Here is a 24,455-nt window from a genome sequence, read left to right as displayed (position 1 = left end):
CCCCCTCATTTTACAGATGGGGAAACTAAGGCAGGGACCGTCAGGGAGTTGTTTAAGGCCATATATTGAACTCAGGTCTTCCTGAGTCTGAGTCCAGAGTGTGCTCCCCAGGTTGGTTGGTTGGTTTTTTCAATTAACAAGCATTTTTTTTTCCCTCCTTCACACATTCACACACACATACAATTGGACAATAACAACAGCTACCCCCCCCCCAAAATGGAAAATTGCACCCACATAATAAATGTGCAGAGCAGATTCTCTCACTGGCCACTCCCCTTTTGCACTGTAAATCCTTCTCCTCTCCACAGAAGGTGAGTAGCATGCTTTCGCTTCAGGTCTCTGGTATTACAGCTTGCCGTTGCATCGATGGGGTATTTATATTATCATTGTATAAACTGTTGGCCTGGTTCTGCTGACTCGACTTCACATTGTATCCTAGAGGTCATCCAGGTTCCCTCTGAAACTGTCCATTCACGCCCCCTGATTTGCTCAGCCAGTCCCTGATGAGTGGTAGCCCCTCAGCTTCGCGTCTGTGAATATCTGTCTTTTCCCTCTTTGGGGCCACAGGCTTCCTGGTGGTATTGCTGGGCCCAAGGGTGTGCGTAGTCAAGGCGGTCAGCAATCATTGAGTAAGTAACTGCCCAATGTCAAGCACTGTACTAACCGCGAAGTGAAACCAGGACACGCCAAAAAACCAGCCCCTGCCCTCAGGGAGCACCCAGTTCAATGGGGAGATGACAGGCAAACTGTCATTTACTAACGAGATATAGCTGAATAAATTGGAGGTGATCAACAGAGGGAAGGGATAGAATTAAGGGGACTGGGCGAGGCTTGTCGTATAGGAGGGAGGGAAGGAAGCCGGGAGGCAGAGAGTTCTAGGCAGGGGGAACAGCCAGTGCAAACGCCTGGAGATGGGAGATGCAGGAAGGATCCCAGTGTGTGAGAGGAGTAAGGCCTGAGCAGGCTCCACACATTGGGAAGGACTGTGACATCAAACAGGATTTTCTGTGTGCACCTGAGGGGGAGAGGGGGTTTATTGTGTGATGGGGGTGGGGCTGACACAATCACTGATTAAGGGCCCAGGTTAGATCATAAAACAGTTTAGTGGAGAGTTTGCAGAACTGTGGTGGTGAGGATGGAGAAGAGGGTTGGGGGTTACACAGGAGAGCACAGGTCTGTGCTTCCCAGAATGGCTGTGCTGGTTCCCAGACTTGCCATCGTTTGTCATTTCCCCCCCTTTTTTTTTTGGAAGGGGGAAGGCAGGGCAGTTGGGGATTAAGTGACTTGCCCAAGGTCACATGGCTAGTAACTGAGTGTCTGAGGCTAAATTTGAACTCAGGTCCTCCTGACTCCAGGGCTGGCACTCTATTCACTGTGCCACTTAGCTCCCCCCCCCTTTTTTTTGTCATTTTTCTCTTGGTGTAGGGAAAACTTTGGTTTGAATCCTACATCTGACACTAACTGTATGACCTTGGGCAAGTCACACAACTACCATGAGACTCAATTTCTTTGCCCATACAATGGGGATAATAACAGCTTGCCCTGGGGCTTAGGTGAGATGTTGGGAAAGCTGAGAGAACCAGCTTTCACCATCTCCCTCTGAAGTTGGATGTATTAGTTCACAGCTTTCACTCCTTTTGGAATATTCCTCATGGGCTTGAAAATGCTGCATTAGCGGGTCAGACATAGGCACCTACTATGTGCCCTCCACTGGGAGTAAAATGAAAGGAATGACCCAACCCCGCCTTCTAAAGGCTTGCGTTCTGCTGATGAAACCAGAGCACACAGATTCAAATATCTATAAACACCAGAACTGCTGTAGGGCCTGGGCCTGATTTTATGGGAATAGGGAACTCACTCCACCAAGACAGGTCAGCCCCTTGTCTGTAACTTCTGATGGTCTTAGAGTGTCATCTAGAACACTGGGAGGTGAAGGGACTTGACCACACAGTCAGTGTCAAAGGCAGGACTTGAATGCAGAGCACCCTAGGTTCAAGGCCTGCTCTATTCTAACTAGATCCACAGTAAAAGCAAAGTAATTTCAGGGGCCTGGAGAGACTAGCAGCAGGGGGTCCAGGATCAAGAAGGGCCTTCTGTGAGTTCATCCCAGTTCCACAAACATCATCACCAGAAGGTCACCCCAGACTCTGGTGGTTGGCTCAGGCCGCGTCTAAAAGCCAAGCCGCTCAGTGTCCAGGGAGTGTGTGACCACCTGGCCTCCAGCTGTGGCCAGGACCTGCCTGGCTTCCCACCCTCTGCTGGCTTTATGGGGCGAGGCATGGAATTTGGAGCTCAAAACTTAAAAAAAAAAAATTGTTAAAAATTGTTTAACATGTAATTGGGGGAAATTATATATATAAACAATATATGTATGTGTGTATACACACACACACACACACACACACACACACACACACACACACAAGAAATCTCTGGGGTGGAGGTTACCTGCCCACAAAGTGCCGGGGCTTAGGAGCTTGCCACTGACCTCTCCATCTGATCTGGGTGGTGAATGAGGTGCTGTGGGTACCCTGGGCAAAGTCTGAAAATTGAAGCCCTGATCTTACTGCCCACCAGAGATGATGTATAAATAGCAATAGCCATGACTGACTTTTCCATAAGGCTTTAAGATTTGTCCGGGAACTTAGTATAGATGACTTCATTTGGTCCTTACACATTTATGAAATAAGAAGTTTAATTAGGACTGTCTCCATCTTACTGTTGAGAAAGCAGACTTGTCCATGGTCACACAGCTTCAAGATCGGATTTATAGAAAAATAAATAAAATAAATCTGATTTGGATAAATTTGGATTTATTGTTAAATCCAAAGTCTTTTCCAACATGTCATGCTGTCTTTATAACAAGAACCTGTAACATGTGCGGCTTGTGTGCTTCTGTGCGTGGAGAACATGGAAGGTCTGAGCATTTACCGAAGGGCTGGGCGAGGGGGCCTTGTATTTCCTTGGTCCAAAGATTTTCTGAATGAGAAAATCCCTTCTGCCCATGCAGGCTGTGTTGAAATGGGTCCCTCGGCACATGTCCCACAAGCTGCCTAGTCCCTATCTGTCGTCCTCTCTTTAAAAACATGATGAGCCTGACCACAAGTGGCACCAGGAGTTGGGTGCTGTAACTGGAGTCAGGCAAGATGATTCAAATCCCATCTTGAACCTTTAGCCTCTGAAAAGTAGGGACAAACCTCCTGTCTACTCCCACGTCTTCTTTTGAATTTTATTTATTTTTCTTTTTCTGTATATATTTCTTGATTCTGCCATTGCTGTTCATGCTGTTATTTACATAATTACATGATATTTGTATGATAATTTGTAATATAATAATAAACACTAAAATAGCATGATATAATTTATAATATGCTGTAATAACTTGGCTGTCCTTATTCGAAGCTGCTTCATACAAGGCTCCCCATCCTTCTCTCTGTTTTTATCCTCTTCATTCCTGTTGATTCAGGAAATGTCTCATTGCCCTCCTTCACTGTGATGCACTCAGCTGTTTCTGAATCACAGACCATGTGGGTTATTTCCAGTTAGCTTTGCTGCTGTGGATGATGCTTCTCAGAATATTTCAGCACATGCTGGCCTTTTCTTTCCTGCCAGTAACATCCTTTGGGTAGAACCTTAGCAGCAGGATCATTGGAGCAAAGTTTTCTGGCTTTTGCTGTATCATTTCACATCAATAGCCTAGAGTGGTCAGAGGCTTTCTCAAAGTCACACGGCCACTTAGGGACAGAGTGAGACTCACACCCTGACATCAGACATAAGAGCCAGAAAACCTGTATATTCTACATCAACAGAAGCTTGTCCAGAACTGATCAGGCCACCTCCAGAGCTTAGTGCTGCACCTGGCACACAGTGTTTAATAAATGTTTATTCATTGGTTGATTGTCTTCAGGTCTAGAGACCAGACCAAGCTGGAGCGCATTTGGAGGAGGGGGAACAGGAAGATAAGGGGACTTGAAACCATGTCATGTGGTGTTGGGTTGAAGGTGTCCAGATGGGGTCTGTCCTGGAGAAGAAGGGGCTTAGAGGGGAGGGGAAAGGGAGGGAGAGACTGATGACTGTTCTCAGGTATTTGAAGGGTTGTCATAGAGAAGAGAGAACAGACTTGGTCGGCTTGGCCCCAGAGGGCAGAACAAGTCCAGGGGGTGAAAGTTAGAGCGAGGCAGGTGGATGCCCAGAAGAACTGCCTAGCAGTCAGAGCTGGCCTTCCCTCCAGGAAGAGTGACTTCCACATCTCGAGGTCATTACAGAGCAGCCACAGTGGACGTTGTCAAGGGGCTTCCTGTTTTGGCCCTGGATTGGATTCTTGGACTTCTGAGATCCCCCAGGGGACATTCAGTGTGACCCTGATTGCTCTGGTGTGGCCTCAACACTTCTCTTTGTAGAACTGAGGCAGAGAAGGGTCAGGTGGATAAAGCAGAGACCAACCAAGGTTAGAAATCTGATCCTTGGGGCCAAAGGTAAAGCTTTATAGAAATGAAAAAAATTCAGGGTGATTGTCCTTGAGCAGAGATTTTAGAGATGGCAGACAGTAGAAAGAACCTAAGATTGAGAATCAGGAGACCTGAATTCCAGGCCAGAGACTTTATAAAATGAAGTCAAGGAAGGGGTGGAAAGGTGAGCTCTGAGAGCTGGGGAGGTCTCCGATGGGGGGTGGTAGCCAGCTTTAAACCTCGGGGTGTATGAGATGCAGGCAAGGAAGGAGAGCGTTCCTGGCATTTTCTGCAGAAATGGGAGATGGAATGTCATATATGGGCAACAGCAAATCGGTCAGTTTTGGTGAAATATAGACCACCTGACAGGGAGTAATAGAAGTCAGTCTTCAAAGATAGGTTGGATTGTGAAGGTGCCAGAGAGAGAGAAGTTTGTATTGTCTAGTACAGGAAATAGAGAGGCACCAAATGTTCCTGAGAGGGAGAGTAATGTGGTCAGCCCATGCTTAGGGGTACCAGTTTGGCAGATGGGTGGCGAATGGGAGAAACTTGAGGCCAGGAGATCAATGGAGGAGCCTTTTGTAGTTCCTGTGAGAGGTGATGAGGGGCTGAATCAGTAGTAACTTGCCCAAGGTCATCTGGCAGAGGCAGAATTCGGACCCAGCACCTCTGACTCCCAACACCAGCACTTTCCACCCCACTACAGGGATTTTATTTCCTTTATCTTCCCCATTGGCCATTCCTTGAGGGTCGGGGCCAGTGCTTATAGTTTCATCTACAGCTGTAGCTCAGAAGGGAAAGGATGGATTAGGGCTGGTCATGCCTCAGTTTGGTGGACCAGTCACACTGTTTACTGGTATCTGATGCAGCATCTGATAGGGATGTGTTGGGGCTGCTTGAATTCACACGATGGTTGGGAAAGAGGAAGGGAAAGAATAGTGTTCTTGAGTCAGCACTGGGGATGACTCAGAGAAGAACTTTTCTAAGGGAGAAAAACTGACACCTCAAGTTAGAAATCATAGTTAGAAAGAGATGAAGCAAAACATATTGGTCTACAATGGATATATTTTAAGAAATCATAAAAGCAAACTGCCAAGATCTCTTAGAACCAGAGGGCAAAGTGAAATTAGAACAGATCTGCCAGTCACTTTCAGAAGGAAAGCCCAAAATGAAAATTCCCAGGAATTCTGTATTTTGGCTATAATGTACTCACGCACACACACACTGCAAGCAGCCAGAGAGAATTCAGGATCATACAAGATTTGGCAACTTTTACTTTCAAAGAGTGGAGAGCTTAGAAAGTAAAGAATATATTACGACCAAGAATAACTTACTCATAAAAAACAGAATATAATACCAGAGCGAGGAAAATAGATCTTTAACTAGACTTCCAAGTATTCCTGATGAAAATACCTGAGTTGCTTAGAAGCTTTGAAACTTTGCCCTGAAATCAAGAGAGACATAGAATAAACAAGCATAAGGAACTAAACAGAGATAAACTACTTGCATTCATATGTAGGGAGAGGACACAGGTGTCCCTTTTGAACCCTGTCATCAGGGATCATAGAAAGAGTGGTTAGACTGAAGGACTGGGAGTGGTTCTGTTAGGTTTTGATTATCTTAAAAGAAGGCTGGAGAAGGAGGGGAAGAGGAATATCCGGGGATGGAGGAGGGAGAGGAAGATTAGGGAAGACTATCTCACTTAATCTGGGTATACGAGCCAAGGAGGAAGGGATGTAGAGAAGTGGGTGGCACTTAGTCTCATCTGAACTGGTCCAAGGAGAGAAGAATGTACCCTACTGTGTATGTTGGGTACAGAAATACATAAGAAAATAGGATGGAAGGGGGAGAAGTTACAGGAAACTACTAGAGGAAGGAAAGATTGAGGGAGTAATTACTCTTGAGAAAAGCTAAAAATATAAAAGAAAATTTTAAAAAAAGAGAAAAACAACTGAAAATGTGCAGAAATATTTATAGCAGTTGTTTTTCTGTGTTGGTGAAGAATTGAAAAGTGAAGGCCTTTCCCATAAATTGGGGAGCGGCTGAGCAAGTTATAGTGTGTGCATGTGATGGAATACTGCTGTGCTGTAAGAAGTGATGAAGGAGAGATTTCAGACAACTCTGGGAAGACTTGTATGAACCGATGCAAAGTGAAGTGAGCAGACCCAGGATAAATTACCCCAGAGCAACAAAAAGACAAGGAACTTTGAAGCCCTTATAAACTCTTGTTGGCATAATAACTAAGCACAATTCCACAGGATTTATGTTGGAGCAGGCTCCCTCCCTCCTGAGAGAGAGATAAAGGACTCGGAATACGGATTGAGACCTATCTTTTCTTGGGGGGAGGGGAGGAGAGCAATGCAGGATTTCTTTTTTTTTTTTTTTGCTTGACTGTACATGTTTGTAACAGGGCTTTTGTTTTTCTTTGTTTTGCCCTGAAGCAGGAGGAGGTAGGAGAAAGAGAAGGCAGGTTTTTGTTGATTTTGTTAAAATAATTTTTTTTTAAAAGAAGAAATGTTTGTAGGAACTCAGTCGTATTAGTGACTGAGACTGTTTAGGGATAGTAAGTGGGTTCTATGAGATTAGAAGGGGCATAGACTCCCTCAAGGTGAGTCAGCTGGGAGCAGGCTGGAGGGTGTGTGTAGATGGGGGGGGGATAACTCTGTGCAGAGTCGGGGTTGCTAAAAACCACTCTGGTGCCACTAGTGATCACGAGCTTTGATGCTACAAAAAGGTACCCGCTTTCATGGTCTCTGTACCGTTCACTCCCGGCTAGGTAAATATTTAAGCAACAACATGAAACTTCCAACAGACCATAAGCGTGGCCATCAGGATGGGATCTGTTAGTTAGCTCACACTTTTCTTCCTACCAGTGATGCCTCTCTGTCCATCCAGCCCTGCCTCCTCGGGGCCTTCTTGGACCATTCTCTTCCACTTCACCCTGTCTACCTGTCCAGTCCTGGCCCATCTTTGAGAGGCAGGTACCCCCTCCATCTGCCCTAGAGGAAGAGTGAAAGGCAGGACTAATGACTCTGGGCAGGTGGCCAGGCTGCCTTCTGGACAGACATTCTACTCATGGATTTTCAAGGATGGCTTTTAGAAACTCATTCCCTGGCCCTGGTTGTAAAAGTAATTGGTAGCTTCCACCGTTGGTGGGTTGGTCTGGGCTAAAGAGCCTCCCTCCTAATCCTGGCCTTTTCTTCTTGGCCAGGAAACCAGGCCTGTGGAGGCCAGGACGTCGGCCATCTGACTTCCCCATAGAAAGAGGAAGGTGTCCCAGGACAGGCCCTCTTCTCTCACATCAGGGCCCCAGAACCTGAGATGAATCTTCAGCCAGGAGGCAGGCTCTCCCTCGCCTGTGCTCCTGCCCTCTGTGCCAGTTTCCTTGGCTGAGTCATTTCCGATTCAGACAGGCCAGCCTTGCTGGTGGGATGTGGCATCCTGATGCCCGGGGCACTGCCCATCCCTTCTGCCTTTAAATCCAGTGGGAGGTTCAACAGGCTCTCACTGGCCCTTGATCTCTTCCCAGAAACATTAATGAGAGGCGTTTCTAGGTCACTGAGTCCATATCTCCAGAACACTGTAGAATTAAATAGTAACATCCGGGGGCTCCTGCCAGCCAGGAACTGGAAAAATGCTGATTCTCTCACTTGGGGAGGAGCTGCAGAGGCTGGGGAGTCCAGCTTATCCCCGAACCAGAATGAGGATGTCCCCAACAAGTGGCCCCCCAGCCTTGTGTGAAGGGTCCCTCCGGTGGGGTGCTCCCTGTGTCCCTCGCCTTCTGTAGACTAAACATCCCGTTCCTTGGACAGCCTGATCTCTGGTTCTCCTTCCAGCCTGGTCGTGTTTCTCCAATGTGACGTAAGACCAAACACCACAGTCCTTCAGCATTGACCATCTTAAGCATTCAGAACATATTGCTGGACACTGACGATGGGGGGTGGAGCTCTGTGCCAGTGTGACCCTGGGCAAGTCACTTAACCTCTGTCTGCCTCAGTTTCCTCACTTGTAAAATGAGGATGATAATAGCACCCACCACCCAGGGTTGTGAGATAATATTTGTAAAGTGCCTTGCCAGCCATGAAGGCTTGTACGAATGGTAGGTACCGTTACTGTTGTGGCTGTGGCATTCCTGCTGAATAGCCCTGAAGGCTGAGAGGCTGTTCAGTGGTGACCGCAGTCAGGCAGAGCTGGGTTCGAGTCCTGCTCACAGCTCTCTACCCTCTGATGAGTGCTTTTGTCCAGACAGAAGGTGACAGACGCTGTGGACAGTCTGGTCCCCGAGCCAGCTTCCTTGTCATCGCCTTGTGGTCCTGACCTCCCAGAGTGATCAGAGCGAGCTTTCAGGCTTACGTTGTCTTTCTCATTTGATCCTCCTGATAACCCTGTGAGCAAAGTGCTTTTATTATCCCTCTGTCACGGGGGAAACTGAGGCAGGCAGCGGTTAAGTGACTTGCCCAGAGTCTAGTGTCTGAGGCAAGATTGGAACTCAGGACTTCCTGACTTCAGCACTCTCTCTATATATCATATCATGTCCTCTTCCTGGCCTTGTTAGACACATTCTGGAAGTCACTGCTCACATCCTGGTTTCCCTGAGCAGGGCTCGCCAAGTGGGACAATGAGAAGCATGCCGGTTCATCCCAAGCCCTCCCTGGGCAGCCTCAGTTTCCTCGTCTGTGAAATGAAGGGGTCAGGCTATGGCTGGCCTCTGTGGATCCTTCCAGCCCCCTGAATCCCTGTGATCCTGCCAGTCCTAGGTGACAGGGCAGGCAAAGACAGAAGGGGAGCTCCGCCTGCTGCCCAGCCCCATCTTGGGCACAGTTCAGACCCACAAACATGCAGTGTCTCATCTAGCTAAAGCCCTGAACTGGGCTTTAAAAATCTTTAAAAGACTGGTCTTGTCCTCGGGGGGCTTCCATTCTCCCATGTCCTTCCAGGGACCCATTCTCCTTTCCCACCGTGCCTCACTCCTCCTGCTATGTGCACCACCATTTCCACACTCTGCACGCTGTCTGAGCTTTTCCTTGCACTCGGTGCCTGATGGTTCCGTTACACCCTGTGGGTGTCTGGCACCGAACCTTGCCATCCTCTTTATGGCCTGGGTCTGCTCCCTACCTTTGAAAGCCTCTCCTCTCTACAAGATACACGTGGGGTCTTGACCCTCTGATTCACACACACATACACACACACACACGCACACACATGCACACCTCTCCCCTCCCACATTTCCCTCTGTGTTCAGGCTTATATTGTTGCCCACTCCCATCTTCTTCACAGATCCCCTCGACCCTCCCTTTATAAACCAGGGGTAGCCCCTAGACCAGCATCTGTGGGTTTTGCCATCATATTTCAGGCCACAAAGTGTCCCGTGGCCCTGTTAGTTTGAAGAAATTGTGGTCTTCATCATAGATCATGGGCTCATAGGCCTAAAACTAGAAGATCCTTAGAGACCTCATATTACCAATGAGGAAACTGAGGCCCATAGAGATTTAGTGACTTGCCCAAGGTCACCTGGGAGAAAAGTGCCAGTGACAGGATTTGAACCTGGGATTTAGGAATACTGAGACATTGCTCTCTTCACTGTATTAGACTCAGAACTTAAGGTGATTGTGGGTGGTGGAGGGCAGCAGGGAGGGTGATGGCCTTCTCCCCCAGCTCTCCAAGTCCATTTGGCTCTAGGAGGCAGGGCTAAGACTGCAAGGCCTTTGGGAAATTCCTGAGGGTCTGGCGTTAAGTTTTACTTAACATTATACTTTTAACAGTGCTTTTGTACACACCTTTTCCCCTCACTTCAGTCCTGTGTGTGCCCAGCTGGGAAAGGGAACGAGGCGTCGGGGAGTCTCTGTGTCTTTGTGATGGGTGATGAGAGGCAGGCCCAGCGAGGCCTGGTAATTCCCTGTGTCTCCCAGCTAAGTTACCGTCAGAGCCAAGACTAGAACTCAGGCCTTCTCATCCCTAGCTCAGTTCTGATTTCTCTCTGCTGGCCATTAAAATTGTGGGAGAGGGAGGGGGAGGTTGTAGCAAGTCTGCCTTATTTGGAGGCAGGAAGATCTGGCTTTGAATTCCACCTCTGACACTCACTATGGGGCCTCAGGCCTCCCTAAGTAAGATGTGGACTTAGTCTTTCATTGAGGTCATTTGTGGATAGAAATCTGAGATGCTATTCTAGCTTTTTTGAAGTACCCACGCACTCTGTGAAGGGCCTGAAAGGTCCATGATCTCGGCCTGTCTGGTTTCTTTTTGTAGCTGAAAGTGAAATTTAGAATTTGTATGAATTGTATTTGAGGCCTTTCTGGTCCTGGTGCTGAGCCAGGCTGTTGGCCTTTGCCCAGGGCCCCACCTCCTAAATTCCACTTTTTTTCAACCAGAAGCCTTTCAGGAAGTGGCTGGGGGCCAGGGACTTTGTGTGAGATGGAGCCCCCGGGGGGCCGCTGGCATCCCTGAGCACCTGTGCTGTCTTGGAAGGGATAGGAACCTGTGCCTTTAACTTCAAGGAGGGCTCCTTTCACTTCTTGCTACATCTCTGAGGTCTCCTGGGCTCTCTGTAATTCTGACCCTCCTCAGTTTCCCTTAAAAACGGCCCAAATGCCACCTTTGGAAGGAGACCTCTCCCTCCTCTGCCCTTCTGCCCCAGCTCCTCTAAAATTAACCTCGCAGTGATTTGGTAGGCATTTTGCTAATTACATGTTGTCTTCTCATTAGAATATGAAATCCCTGGTGCTTTGCCCTGGGCCTGGCATGTTGTAGGTGCTTAATAAATGCTTGTTGATTGAAGGTTGTTAGAAGTGCACTGAGTGTGAGTGTTGTTGTAGCTGTGTTAATGTAGCCTTGCCCTCTGTCCTCTCCACACCTTCTCTGGCCGACTCCATCAGCCCCATGGATCAGTGATCACCTCAGGGATGCCCAGATCTATAGACACAGTTCTGGTCTTTCTCCTCACCTTCAGCCCCAGACTACCAGCTGCCTGCCTCCCGCTTCCGTGGTCGTCCTTGCCCCTTCTCTCTTCTTCCCCCTCTCTCAGTACCTCTCACTTGGATTATTGGTCCTTATTCCAGGAGATGCCTTTTCCAGCTCTCCCCTCCCATAGCTGCGTAGGTGGCCTGTCTGACATGCAGATTTTACCCCATTACTCCCCTCCTCCCTGGGCCTCAGTTTCCTTGCCTGTAAAATAAAGGAGTTGGAGCACAGCCAAAAGTCCTAGTCATCTCAGTAGTGCCCTCAGAAGCCCTTGTGCCGCCATGGAATAGTCCTGTGGTTTGCACTGAAACCTCTTTTGCCATCTGGCTGCAGCCCACCTTCCCAGACTTACTTAACATTCCTCCCCCTCATCCTCTCTCCCCGACAGACAATGCGGCCTTTTCCATTCCATCTGTCCCCTCCTAGTCTTTGCTGGGACTGCCCTCAGACCTGGAATGCCCTGTCACCTCCTCCCTTTCCTTTCTGGCGCAGTTCAGGGGTGGCCTCTTAAATGTGGTTTTTCCTGCTCCCTCCGGATGTGAGCATCTCCTGGCCTTGCAATCCCTTCCTATAGAGTGTGCCTCTGTAGCAGATGCCTGCGGTAAGGTCCTGGCAGGCAGGCTGTTGTGGCGTCTCTCTCCTTTGTCCCGGGCACCTGTGGGAGCCTTTAACAGATAATTTTCATGGGGACTGGAGAATAGAGAGAAGCCTAATTCTTCCTAAAAAACAATTGGGTGCCTCCAGCTGTCTTCTAAAATCCCCAGTCTTGTACCCAGAATAAATATTGCAGCCAGTCAGTCAGTAAACATTTAGTGCACCGAGCTATTGACCAGGAGTCAGGGAGATCTGAGTTCAAATTCAACCTTAGATACTTACTAGATGTGTGATCCTGGGCAAGTCACTTAACCTCTTTTTGCGTTAAGTTCCCTCATCTATGAAATAGAGATGCATTTGGAAAGATATCACAAGGTTAAGTGTAGTGAGGGGAGGCAGGGAGATTCTCCAGCACAGTGTGGTCAGACTCAGATGTAAATGGGGTGGGGAGAGCGGCACAAACCTGTGACCCTCCTGTTGACTCAGAAAACCATACATGGTGATAGATTTCTTTTTTATTAAAGCTTCAGCACGTTAAAAATCAGAGGGACTACATTTTCATCTATTTGGGGGCACGCTTTCCTGTTTGTGGCAGACTGGTGGTGTGTCCGAACCTCCGCTCAAACGCTTTTTCTGTCCTGTACACACACACACCCATCAGAAACATAAACAGAAGCTTTTCCCCTAGTTGCTTGCCTAAATACAGACTTCTCAGTCATCGCTTTTCAACGTAAGAACAGTAGGGTAGAAGCTGCTTGAGGGCAAGGACTTTTTCCTCTAAATTTTTTTTTCTTTTTTCTTTTTTTTTTTTTAAGCAATCAGGGTTAAGTAACTTGCTCAAGGTTACACGGCCAGGTATTTCTGGGTGGATGCTGAGTGTCTGAGCCTGGATTTGATTCCCCAGGTCATCCTGACACAGGGGCTGGTACTCTTACTCGCTGAGCCACCTGGCTGCCCCTAAGCAGTCGGGGTTAAGTAACTTGCTCAAGGTTACACAGCCAGTTATTTTGTGTGAGTGCTGAGTGTCTGAGCCCGGATTCAATCCCAGGTCACCCCGACACTGACGCTGGTGCTCTTACTCGCTGAGCCACCTAGCCACCCCTAAAAAATTTTTTTCAAGTAGCAAGCATGTATTTTCTCTCCCTCCTACTTCTTTATCCAATTGAAAAGAAAAGAAAAACCCTCTAATGTATGTATATAGTCAATATAGTATCAGATATGCAAATATGAAGGCATATGCAAAAATCTATGTGTCCTTCTCACCCCTGGTCCATCCTCCCTTAGCCTGCATTGTCATCGCTTCTCTGGTTGATCTTTGTACTGATCAGAGCTAAGTCTCTCAGCGGTCTTTGCCTTTACGATACTGCCATATTACAATATGTGATACTTACAGTATCATACTAATAGTTCTCCTGGTTCTGCTTGCTTCCCTTTGCATCAGTTCATACAAGTCTTCTCAGGTTTCTCTGAAGCCATCTCTCCATCGTTTCTTACAGCACAGTGGCATTCCATCACATTTATATACTGTGACTTGTTCAGCCATTCCCCAGCTGATGAGCACCTCCCCCACCTCCCCAGGTTCTATCTCTTTGCCAACACAAAAAGACAGTCTCTGTCTCTGGAACCCCAGAGCCAAGCACTGTAGGGGTTCCACATGTGGTAGGAAGATGACAGAGGTTCAAGTTGAAGGGAATTCCTCAAAGACTGTCTACTTCTGTGCCTCACAGTGTGGTGGGTAGAGAGGGCTCTGATGTTGGAGGACCCGGGTTCATATCTGTCTTTTGAGATAACAGACATCCAGGGAAGGCTCTCTACATAGCAGAAACCTCTTGATTCTCTTTGCAGGTTGGCAGCCTCGGTGGTTTCTTCTCTGTGGGGGTATATTATCTTACTATGACTCCCCTGAAGATGCGTGGAAAGGCTGCAAAGGAAGCATCCAGATGGCCGTCTGTGAAATTCAAGGTGAGGCTGGTGCAGTCAGTATCCCATGTTAACCCTGTACAGGAGCTGGCCATGGTACCCGCAGAGCCTCTGTTGGTGTCTTTGTGGTGTAGGCTAAAGCACATATTTACACGCACTCCCAGAGCAAATTCTGGGAATTTAGTGGATCAGAGCAAGTTTCCAAAAGCACAAGTGCGGCTGTGTGTTATGCACACAATATGGGTGTGTGTGCATTTGTGTGCACGTGTGCTGTGTTGTGTGTATGTGGCTGTGCCCTGTGCATGGACACGTCTGTAAATATACCCACATCTTGCATGTGTTTCCCATATTCACATGTAACAGCTGGTATCATGCAGGCTTAACATTTGCAAAGCACTCTATGTCATTTGCTCATTTGTCTGGATATTAAAGGCCATTAGGCATCATGCATTGTGCTCTGGACCACGGCTTCCAAGCCTGCCTCAGACACTCCCTACCTGTGTGATCCTGGGAAAGCCTGTCTGAGCCTCAGTTTCCTCATCTGTAAAATGGAATAATAATGAGATCCGCAGTGCTCGGTTATTATGAAGATCACACGAGATAATATCTGTGTGTGTGCTTTGTAGACCTTACAGCACTGTATCAGCCCCTGTACTTATTGTCAGAGCTGGTAAAAGGCCGGCTCCTGGTGGGACAGAGAATCTCCCATTCTGTATCTCCAGGGCCCAGCACATGCATAGTAGACACTTCACATGAGCTTGCTGATTTGATTTTCACATACATAATAAGTATTCTAATAATATCAACAAAGAAAAAGGAAAGCCTCACACCCCCTCCTTATATAGCTTGGCTTCTTATCTGGAATGTGCCCAAAGGTTGAGGTTCCTAAGTACCTGAGAGCTATTGAGGAGTTTTGGGGTGTTGTTTCCTTGTGAATGAGCCTTTGAGAATACCCCCCTTGGAGTCTGCTTCTCATGGGAAGTAGAAAAAGAAATATAATTTACTCATCTCCTAGCTTTGCTACCCACACCACCCCCAGGTCCTCTAACAGTTTATCGAAGAAATCCCCCAAATGGGCTTAAAAGATTCCACAGTGTCTCAACTGACTGGTATTCTTGCTTTGGACTTTAAGGTATTTGCATGGGCATAGAGGAGACCGACAAGCTGACCTTTGCATGAAGTGGCTATGAGGAAAATCCGGTTTTTCTCTTAGAGGCTCCCTCAGACCAGTTAATAATTTCCCCATCTTTGGAAGCCAGCTCATCCAATCCAATAATCATTTATTAAGCTCATACTGTGTGCCAGGTGTGGGAATATGAAGAGAAAAGAATGAAGCAGTCCCTGCCCTCAGGGAGCTTACATTCTTCTTTCAGCTCCTCCGTTTAAATAAGAGCAGGCTGCTCCCAGAAGAGAAAGAAGATTCTGTAGATAGAGGAAATTGGAAAATGTCAAGTTCTATCTGGTGAATATATCCAGAGCCCCCTGCTCCCCCCACCCCCACCCCAAGTAGAAATTCCCTCTAGAAGGCTTGCCATAAAGCTAATATTATTAGGAGGCAGGAGCAGATTGAGTGAAAATGTCCTTTTCATCTTCTGACCTCAACCCTGTGGCTCCCAGTTCACTCTGCAGATAACACCCGGATGGATCTGATCATCCCTGGGGAGCAGTACTTCTACCTGAAAGCCAGAAATGTAGCAGAGAGACAGCGGTGGCTGGTGGCCCTGGGCTCGGCCAAGGCGTGCCTCACCGACAGCAGGGCCCAGAAGGAGAAAGGTGAGTACTGGGCCCGAGTGCTCTCTGGGGTCTTGGCCTGCTTTCTTCTTATCCGGGTCCCCCGCTCACTCTTAACAGCATAGCCCCAAGTTTATAGAGTAGGGGGACAGTGTCATTTCAAACAGAGGGTTTTCCCCTCCTAATTCTGACTGTGGGTTCCCAGATGCTTCACTGACTGCAGTGAAGGATTAAAAGACAGCTTCAGCATATAAGGGACATCCTTCATCATCAGTGCAGGCCCTCACGACTGACATCCCCACAGCTGCCTGATCAGTGATCCTTAAACACTGATCTGACAGCCTCATTCTCCCACTCAAGAAGTTTCTGTGGCTCCCCATCACCTCTAGGGGGAAAGTCCTGAACTTCTCTTTGTGGCATTTAGTGCCCTTCACAAACTCAGGTTTATCTCATTTCTCCAGATTAATTTCCGTTTTCTTCCCCTCACACGTGCTGCATTACAGCCGACCCAGACTAGCGGTGGCGGTCACAGCATCCCATCTCCCGCTCCCGGGCCTTTGCCTGGGCTCTTTCCAGTGCCTGGGACGACTTCCTCCTCTCCCCTGCCTTCCTTCTCCTTGGCTCAAGCCCTGCTTCCCCCACCGCTCACCCCCATTCTCCCCAACTGATGGTTTTCTTCCTCTTTTGCATCGACTAACCTGTGTCTGTGTTGTGTCCCCGGCCCCAGCAGAGTGTAGACATCTCGAGGGTAAGAACTGTTGAGTTGTTTTCCTAGACTGGTGTCCAGCATATAATAGACACTCAATAAACGTTCGAACGTTGTTCTTGGGAAGAGAAAGAAGTTTGTCCATGACTGGCGTCGGCCCCACTCAGGGCAGAGTCAGCACAGGCACAGCCCACCATCAGCCTGCCCGGAACGCGTGGGCCAGTCCTCACTCCAGAGCTGAGGCTGACGTCTCACCCTGTGCTTGTCCAAGCATTTTGTGGGCACATAGATAACGGGGCTCCCACTTCACAGGTCGGGAAGCCAAGGCTCAGGCTGGCCTAGTTAAGACCAGCACTCTGACTCTGCTCTGTTCCCCAGTCACAAGGCCACCCCTGCTGCCTTATTTTATGTGATACTCTTGATACTGTAAGGTCCTTGAGGAACGGCTGGGACTGTCCCATTTTTGCCTTTGTCTTGGACTCCCCGGTACCTCGTAGGTGCTTATAACGTGCTTCTCCATTCATGGACTTAGAGGCCTTTTAGATGGGGATTCTCCCCATTTTGCGTCCCAACCTCTGGGCAGTCTGGGGGAGCCCCCGCTCAGAATAGGGCTCTTAAATGTTCACAGTCAGAAGGAGTCCGGATAGTGAAACTTCAGGTTCCCCGGCCTCAGGTTAGGAGCCCTGTCGTAGGGGCCGTCACCGCCTCCTCACCGCGTCCTTGTCGGCCTCGACTCAGCCCGCTCCTTCCTCGGCTCACAACCGCTTCTCCTCCTCCAGAGTTCACTGAGAACACGGAGACCTTGAAAACGAAGATGTCGGAGCTCAGGCTGTACTGCGACCTCCTGGTGCAGCAGGTGAACAGGACCAAGGAAGCTGCGGCGGCCGGCGTGGGGGATGTCAAGGTAGGGTGACCTCGCAGGCCGCCGGGAGGAACGATAGCGCTCTGGGGCCGCCCCTCCCTGGCTGTGGGGGCTCGCGGCCTTCCTCTGAGGGAACTGCGGCGGGGAAGGAGGTGGAGCCCTTGGCCAGTGATGACCGTGGTATGTTGTGTGTTACCAATGTCATCGATGTGTGATTGTGTATGCTTACCAGTCTATGTGATTTATTAGCCCACGGTGACTATTATGTGGTTATTAACATAATTGTGTGTTATCAGTAAAGCACAACACGATTATAGTAACTAGCATTTACACAGGGTCTGCCACATACGGACCGAGCCGGCCTCCAGCCTGTGGAGGCCAGAGCCCGACCAGCGTCAGGAAGCAAACAGAAGCTTAATTTCAAAGGGAGGGAAATAACTCACAAGCAGGAAGGGATCTAGTCACTTAGTGGGGGCACCAGGGCAGCATGGGGAGATCTCAGTACTCGCCCCAGGGGCTGTGCAGTGAGCTGTGCCCCTGACAGTGCGGGTGACGGCCGTCGTGACACAAGTCTGGTTCACAGCAGGGCTTCCTGACCAGAGCGTGGGCCCAGCCCCGAGAACACCGGGGGCTGGTCGAGGCCTTACAGGCATTATGTGCTTTGGCACCGGGTGGGGTCACCTAGAGCCGGTGAGCGCAAAGGATTGTGGCTATGCCAAGCTCAGGGCACAGCCTGCTCACTGGGCCTTAGCTCTGGGAAACAGGGGGTCTCCTCACATCTCGACAAGATGAATAATAAATAGACAGATAAAGCACTAACTAACCATTTTGTATGTGCCAGGTCTTGTGGTCCTCATTCAGGAAAGAAGGGAGGGAAGGAGGAAGGAAGGAGGGAGGGAAAGAAGGAAGGAGAGAGGGAAGGAAGGAAGGAGGGAAGGAAGAAAGGAGGGAAAGAAAGGAAGGAAGGACAGAGGGAAGGAGGAAGGAAGGAGGGAGGGAAAGAAGGAAGGAGGGAGGGAAAGAAAGGAAGGAGGGAGGGAAAGAAAGGCAGGAGGGAGAGAAGGAAGGAAGGAAAGGAAGGAAGGAAGGAAGGAAAGGAAAGGAAGAAAGGAAAGAGGGAGGGAAGGAGGAAGGAAGGAGGAAGGGAAGGAAGGAGGGAGGGAAAAAAGGAAGGAAGGAAGGGAAGAAGCAAGGAAGGAGGGAAAGAAGGAAGGAGGGAGGGAAAGAAGGAAAGAAAGGAAGGAGGGAGGGAAAAAAAGGAAGGAAGGGAGGGAGGGAGGAGACAGAACGACAGGAGGAAGGGAGCCTTCATCAAGCACTACTTTGCTAAGTTCTTTATGGACATCTCACCACATCCTCACCACAGCCCTGGGGGTCCCCATTATTATGTGCATCTCACATTTGAGAAAGCTGAGGCTGTCCGAGGTTGAGTGGCTTGCCTGGGGTCACACAGCTCCTGAGTGTCTGAGGCTGGATTTGCACTCAGGTCTTCCTGACTGGCATCCCCAGGTGCCTCTGCACAGTGCCTGGCATATAGTAGGTGCTTAATAAATGCTTATTGACTGCCTGATTCTCAGTTTCCTCATCTGTGACATGAGGGACTTGGCCTGGAGACCCCTCAGGTCCCTCCCAGACCTGGTCTGAGCCCTGGACTCCACACCTCGCGGCAGGCTCCATCCTGGTTGGGGGGTGCTGGAGGCCACAGCTTGGCTTAGATGTGTGTGATTGACTGACAGAAGCCCCCACTGAGCCGGGGCTCAGACATGACGGCGTCACCCCACGCCGTGATGGCCTCTGCTGTCTGTCCTCTGCCTTGTGGTCAGTACCAGAGGTTCCAGCTCGACGGGGTAACTGGCATCTCCTCTCCGGTTCTTCCCTAGGAGGGGGTCGATGTGGGCACTCTGCTGAAGTCGACTTGCCACACCTTTCTGAAGACGCTGGAAGAGTGTATGCAGATCGCCAACGCGGCCTTCACGTCGGAGCTGCTGTACCGGACACCCCCGGGCTCCCCCCAGCTGGCAGTACTCAAGCCCAGTAAGGTGAGGTGGCTCTGGGCGGGAGGGGGCTCTCCTGGATTGGCTGCAAAGGCTTAGTGGCACTTTGAGAGAAGGCGGCTGGCATCCTTTGTAGGTGTTCTTTTTCAGTCTTTTTCCCTCCCTGCCCTCACTCCCTCACAAGCCTGTTTGCTGTTTCTCACACATGGCAGCCCATCTCCCACCTCCATGCCTTTGTATTGGCTATGTCCTATGCCTGGAATGCCTTCCATCCGCATCTCGACTTCCTTCAAGATTCTGCTCCAGTCCCACCATCTGCAAGGGGTCTTTCTCAGTTCCCCGATGCTTGTCCCTGTGACTTCCCATTTATAATGTATGTGTATGTTGGAGGTACATAAGCATTTGAATGTTGACCCCCATCAGACTGTGAGCTCCTCGAGGACAGGGACTGTGTTTTTGTCTTTTTTTTTTATATCCCCTGCCTGCAGCACAACTCCTGGCACACAGTAAGAGCTTAATAAATGCTTATTGCTTGGCTGACTTTGAGTTTTCCTCTTTAGGAGCCCCTCACTTAAATTGGGCACATTTTAGGACTCAGTCTCTGAGCTGTGGAAGAGACATCAGAGGCCTCTGGTCCAGTGGACACCTGACCAAGAGTCTTCCTCTTCCAAATACCTGATGGGTGGCCATGCAGCCTCTGCCCGAAGCCTTAGAGTGAGGGGCTGCCTCCCGAGACCCTGCTTAGGAGCCCCTCTGATTGGGAGGAAGTTTGAAACTGGGTCTGGACAGTGTTGGGATGGATGGTTCAGTCCCCCAAATGACCAACCTCCTGCCCTCATCCCCTTTTGGTGGCCTAGCCCCTTGGCAGCCCTCCGGTGAAGCCTGCAAACTCCCTCTCAGAATAATGGTTTTTAATGCTCAAAATAAAATATGTAGAATTACAAAGGTGGCCATTTACCTTGACATACAATTTTCAGAATATTTCAACAAAAAACCAAATCCATGGATGGATCCTGCATTAAGAAACCTGACCTTAGGTGCTCAGATGCCCTATTTGGAAAACTGACAGCGGGGGCTGGTGGGTTCCGTTCCCCCCTCCCCCATGGGCACCTGAGATTGCCAGAGTCTAGTGGGTGCTGTGCTCGGACGGGCCAGAATTACGGGGCTGACATGTTAGAAGGTATTTGTGTGAACATTTCCTTTTCTTCTTTTAAAGACGAAGCTTCCCATCATCCCGATTCACAACACTCTGGACAGGTACGGTTCTCTGTTGCTTTCTTTATTTGTTGGTATAACCTCAGCTGGTTACTGCTTTAATCTGTCTGGGACATGCACGACTGGGCCAGACAAAAGTCACTTTTCAGTGAGCTCAGAGCAGGGTCAGTCCCTCCTTCACCCTCTCAGCTGGTGTCTCTCCATCTCCTTTATGGGCAGGCTCTCACCCACTGTGGGGTTTCCCAGTGACTTTATTTCCCTCTGGTCCTGTAGGGCTATGTATAGATTGGAGCTTCTCCCTTGGAAGAGCTAACAGTTAATTCCCGCCTACATTGGTCATAAAAAGATGCTGTGTGTAAGTTTATGAATTTAATTTCTTGGGACAAAAAAAAGGAATCTGGCCTGTTTACAGAATCCCAAATTCTCTTCTGATTTGGGATGCTTTTGTACATGGTTGAGGAGATGGGTGCAGTGCAGTAGAAAGAATTCTGGGTTTGGACTCTAAGAATTTGGGTTCAGTCCTGCTTCTGACAAATACTGACTGTGTGACCCTGGTAAAGTCACTTAACCTCTAAAGTGCTGCACAGTGTAGAACCTCTATCAGATTGCTTGTCTTTTCAATGAGGACAGAGGGAGAGAATTTAGAACTCAAAATTTTAAAAACAAATGTTAAAAATTGTTTTTACATGTCGTTGGGGGCGAGGGGACAAATACTAAATAAATAATTAAGAATAAAACATAACTTCAAAATATTAAAAGCCAAGTGTGGCATGCAGATCTCTGAGACTGTCAGTTGGCAGGAAGGCACTGACCTCCACTGATAGAAGGTTTCTGTGCTGGGGGTTCGGCTCTCACTGCTATCTGAAGGCCCCCCTCGGCCCTGCTATTCACACAGGCATTCCTGTCTGTTCATGGCGTCTGCGTGCGTGATAGCTGGACGGGACTGTCATACGTGGCATATTCTTCTGTGGGAACTCGGAGGCAGATCTTCATTTTGTAAATACGGGGGAGCTAGTTGCCTTCCCTGGGGTCACTGGTAGCGAGGCCCCAGGCTGGGCTGGGGGGCAGGGGCTCTTCCATTAGACTTGCTTCCCAGGTGCTCTGCCTAAGAGCAAGGTGGCCCTGACTTAGGGGGAAGGGAGGCCCAGCGGGGAGGTGAGAGAGCGTTAATGTGTTGGAATGCAAACATTGCTAATTAATGTCTCTTTTCCTCCTGGACTGGTCTGGAAAAACCGGAAGCGTCTCCTTGCCCTCCCTGGCTGGGACATAGCCCCCTCCTCTGTTTTATGCCCCCTGGGAAGTCACCTGCCCCAGGGAGGGGGGACCCACAAGGCGCCACAGATGGTGTTGCCCGTCTTCCTGACAGACTCCCAAGGAGCATGGTCAGAGAAGTGAGGGTGGGGCTTCTGGGCTTCTGAGCAGGCTGGACTTTCTGAGCCTGGTTTTCATTTTGTCTGTTGGTCCCCAGCGGCCCCTAGCATGGGGAGGGTCTCATCCTCAGCCGGTGCTGAAAGGCCTCCAGAAGCCTTTGCTGACCCCCCCCCTTACGTGCTGTGCCTTCCCTCTGAGGTCCCCAGGTCACCCTTGGTGTATTGTCTCCCCCATGATTACCCTGCAGGCTCTGTGTGAGCAGGGACCCATTCTTTGTATCCTCATTGCTTGGTACACAGTAGGTGTTTAATAAATGATTATTAACTTGACTTGTGGGATTGGAAGTTGTCAGGCAGCAAGCACTTATTCATCACTCCTTGTGTGCCAGGCACAGCGTTCAGTGCTGGAGAAAGAGACCCAAAGAAGGGCTGCCCTCGAGAATTTGTTTTTGTTTGTTCCCTGAGCCTCAATTCTCACCTCCACCAGTGAGGAGAAGGGTTAGAACAGATAGCCTCAGGCCGCTCAGGCCTTCAGTGACCCCATTGCCCTGGGAGCCCCCATCCCAGGCATGCACCACTCACTGGTCCCTGGGCCTCACTTCCAAGGAAGGATAGTGCCTTCCCCAGCTGCTAGCCGGGATCTGTCAGGGCTGGGTGGGCAAAGCCTCTGGAAAACCCTGCTGGGTTATGGGGGCCGGGTGACTGGTTCTCCTCATGACCAAGTAATGCATTGTTTGGCTTTTTCAGGCAGATAGAATTGAACAGCTGTGAAAATGGATCCTTAAATACAGAAATAAGCGATTCCGAAGAAACTCTGATTAAAAACGAGAGCTCCTTATTTATGAAGCCCACAGAGAAGGGGAACAGCTCGTCAGCTAAAGACAATGTGGAAGGTCATTCAATAGGTAAAAATGAAGACTGAGCTTAGCCCTGGAGCGGAAGCTGCAGCTGGGAGGCCTTAGTGTCCTGACCTATAAGATGGGGTGGGGGATGGGCCAGAGCCTTAGTGTCCTCACCTATAAGATGGGGTGGGGGATGGAGGGGCCAGACGGCCTCTGGGCTCCTTCCAGCTCCAGTTCTGTGGCCCTGTGATCCTGTGTTCTCTGAGCTGGAGCCCAGCCATTGCTGAGGCTTCTGATGGCCATGGGTTCCCAGTTACCACAGCTGTACTGGGCAGGCGTGAGCTCATCCCATACCAGTGCCCATGCTTTGGAGGACTCGCTGCTGTCCCCAGCACTGTTAGTGGGACCTTTAAACTAGTCCCCTCTTTACCTTCCCCAAAGTAGTTTTGTTCCATTAAAAGCCCTGTTTTACGTATGGATCAGAAATGTCACACGTTGAGATCTTAGTTATCATTAAAAAAAGTGGGCCTGGCCTGAATCTCTCAGCTTCATTAGCTGCATTACTCATTACAGAAGTCAGAAATGAGAGGGAGGCTGGTTTGTTTGTTTTTAACAATAGCTTTTCTTGATAAGTTTTGTTTTTGTATCACTTTGGTTTCCTCCATGTTCATTCCCATCCTTCTTCCAGAGAATTTTTAAAAAGGAAGAGGAGAAAAAAAAAGAACTTCAGCAAAGCTGTTGAGCCCTTGATCCACACCTGTGCACCCCCCACACCTCCCCACACCCCTCCTTAGAAAGGTACAGGGTGTCTTCCCATGTCTCTTCTTGGGGAAGGAGCAGGCATGATTGATGCTTATATTTCCCTCCTTTGAAGTTCACAGTGATGGAATCAAGGATGATGGAGAAAGAGATAGAGACACACCTCCTGAGAGTGATGTGGGGCCTCCACGGGAGCACCCCACAGAAATGAACCCTGTTAGTGAAGCTTCTGAAGCACAGCTGGAAGAGGACAAGGAGGAGGTCCAGACTTTCTTCAGTGCCATGAATACAAGGTATTAGCCCAGGCCGCCTAAAGCAGGGGGTGGGCGGAGGGGTTTTGCAGCTTATGACCACAAGAGAATCCAACCAGAAGAATAAAGATCAACGATACTTGAATTTTTAGAATGGAAACTGTTTCTATCCTCAGACAAAAGCTAAACTTTCTCCTGTGCTAGTCTTTTGGAAGCCACGTTTTCTCTGGTTCTAGGCAAATCCTTAATGTTAAGGAAGGGAGGGACACAGGGCAGAAATGGAGATTCTTTTTAGCTGTGTGTCCATTGAACAAAAGAAGTGGGCTCTGCTTCCCAAGAGTTTTGAAGCACAAATGGTGTTATCCTCAGGTGAGCAAACATTGAGGTGTGGCCTGTGTGCCAGGGGCTGAGGTTACAAAGACCAAAGGGAAGCAATCCCTGCCCTCGGGGGGCAGAGATTACCCCTCTGCTGGGGTGAGCTGGGGAGTAGTGGGTAGAGCAGTGGGCCTGGAGTCAGGAAGGCCTGAGTTCAAATCCAGCCTCGGACACTTAGTAGCTGGGTGACCATGGGCAAGTCACTTAACCTGTTTGCCTCAGTTTCCTCACCTGTAAAATGGGGATAATAGTAGATCCTACCTCTCAGGATTGTTGTGAAAATCAAATGGGATAAAATTTGTAAAGCACTTAATGCAGTACCTAGCACATAGTAGACACTATAGAAATGTTGGCTATTACTGTTGTTATTAATTATTATTATTGCTGGAAAAAAGAATAGGGAAATAGAGAAAGGATGGGCTTTAGTCCAT

The 24,455-nt window shown here is 49.1% G+C and overlaps 1 protein-coding gene across 1 annotated transcript in view; it reads left to right on the top strand.

Annotated features, from left to right (window-relative positions):
• PLEKHA8 (pleckstrin homology domain containing A8) overlaps window positions 1-24,455 on the top strand; it is a 45,678-nt gene that overhangs the window by 4,233 nt on the left and 16,990 nt on the right. Inside the window, exons 2-8 of the mRNA XM_069088630.1 lie at window positions 13,845-13,961; window positions 15,537-15,692; window positions 17,136-17,260; window positions 19,099-19,257; window positions 20,429-20,469; window positions 22,545-22,702; window positions 23,514-23,691. Coding sequence (XP_068944731.1) covers window positions 13,845-13,961; window positions 15,537-15,692; window positions 17,136-17,260; window positions 19,099-19,257; window positions 20,429-20,469; window positions 22,545-22,702; window positions 23,514-23,691 — 934 coding nt within the window. The remainder of the gene's footprint in view (window positions 1-13,844; window positions 13,962-15,536; window positions 15,693-17,135; window positions 17,261-19,098; window positions 19,258-20,428; window positions 20,470-22,544; window positions 22,703-23,513; window positions 23,692-24,455) is intronic.

This window comes from Petaurus breviceps, unplaced genomic scaffold (assembly GCF_028583685.1).
Source record: "Petaurus breviceps papuanus isolate PSGF00001 unplaced genomic scaffold, PetGlider_PUasm1.0 185, whole genome shotgun sequence".
Lineage (NCBI taxonomy): Eukaryota > Metazoa > Chordata > Mammalia > Diprotodontia > Petauridae > Petaurus > Petaurus breviceps.
Note: the sequence above shows the minus strand (reverse complement) of the source record. Positions and strands in the feature narration are given on the sequence as shown.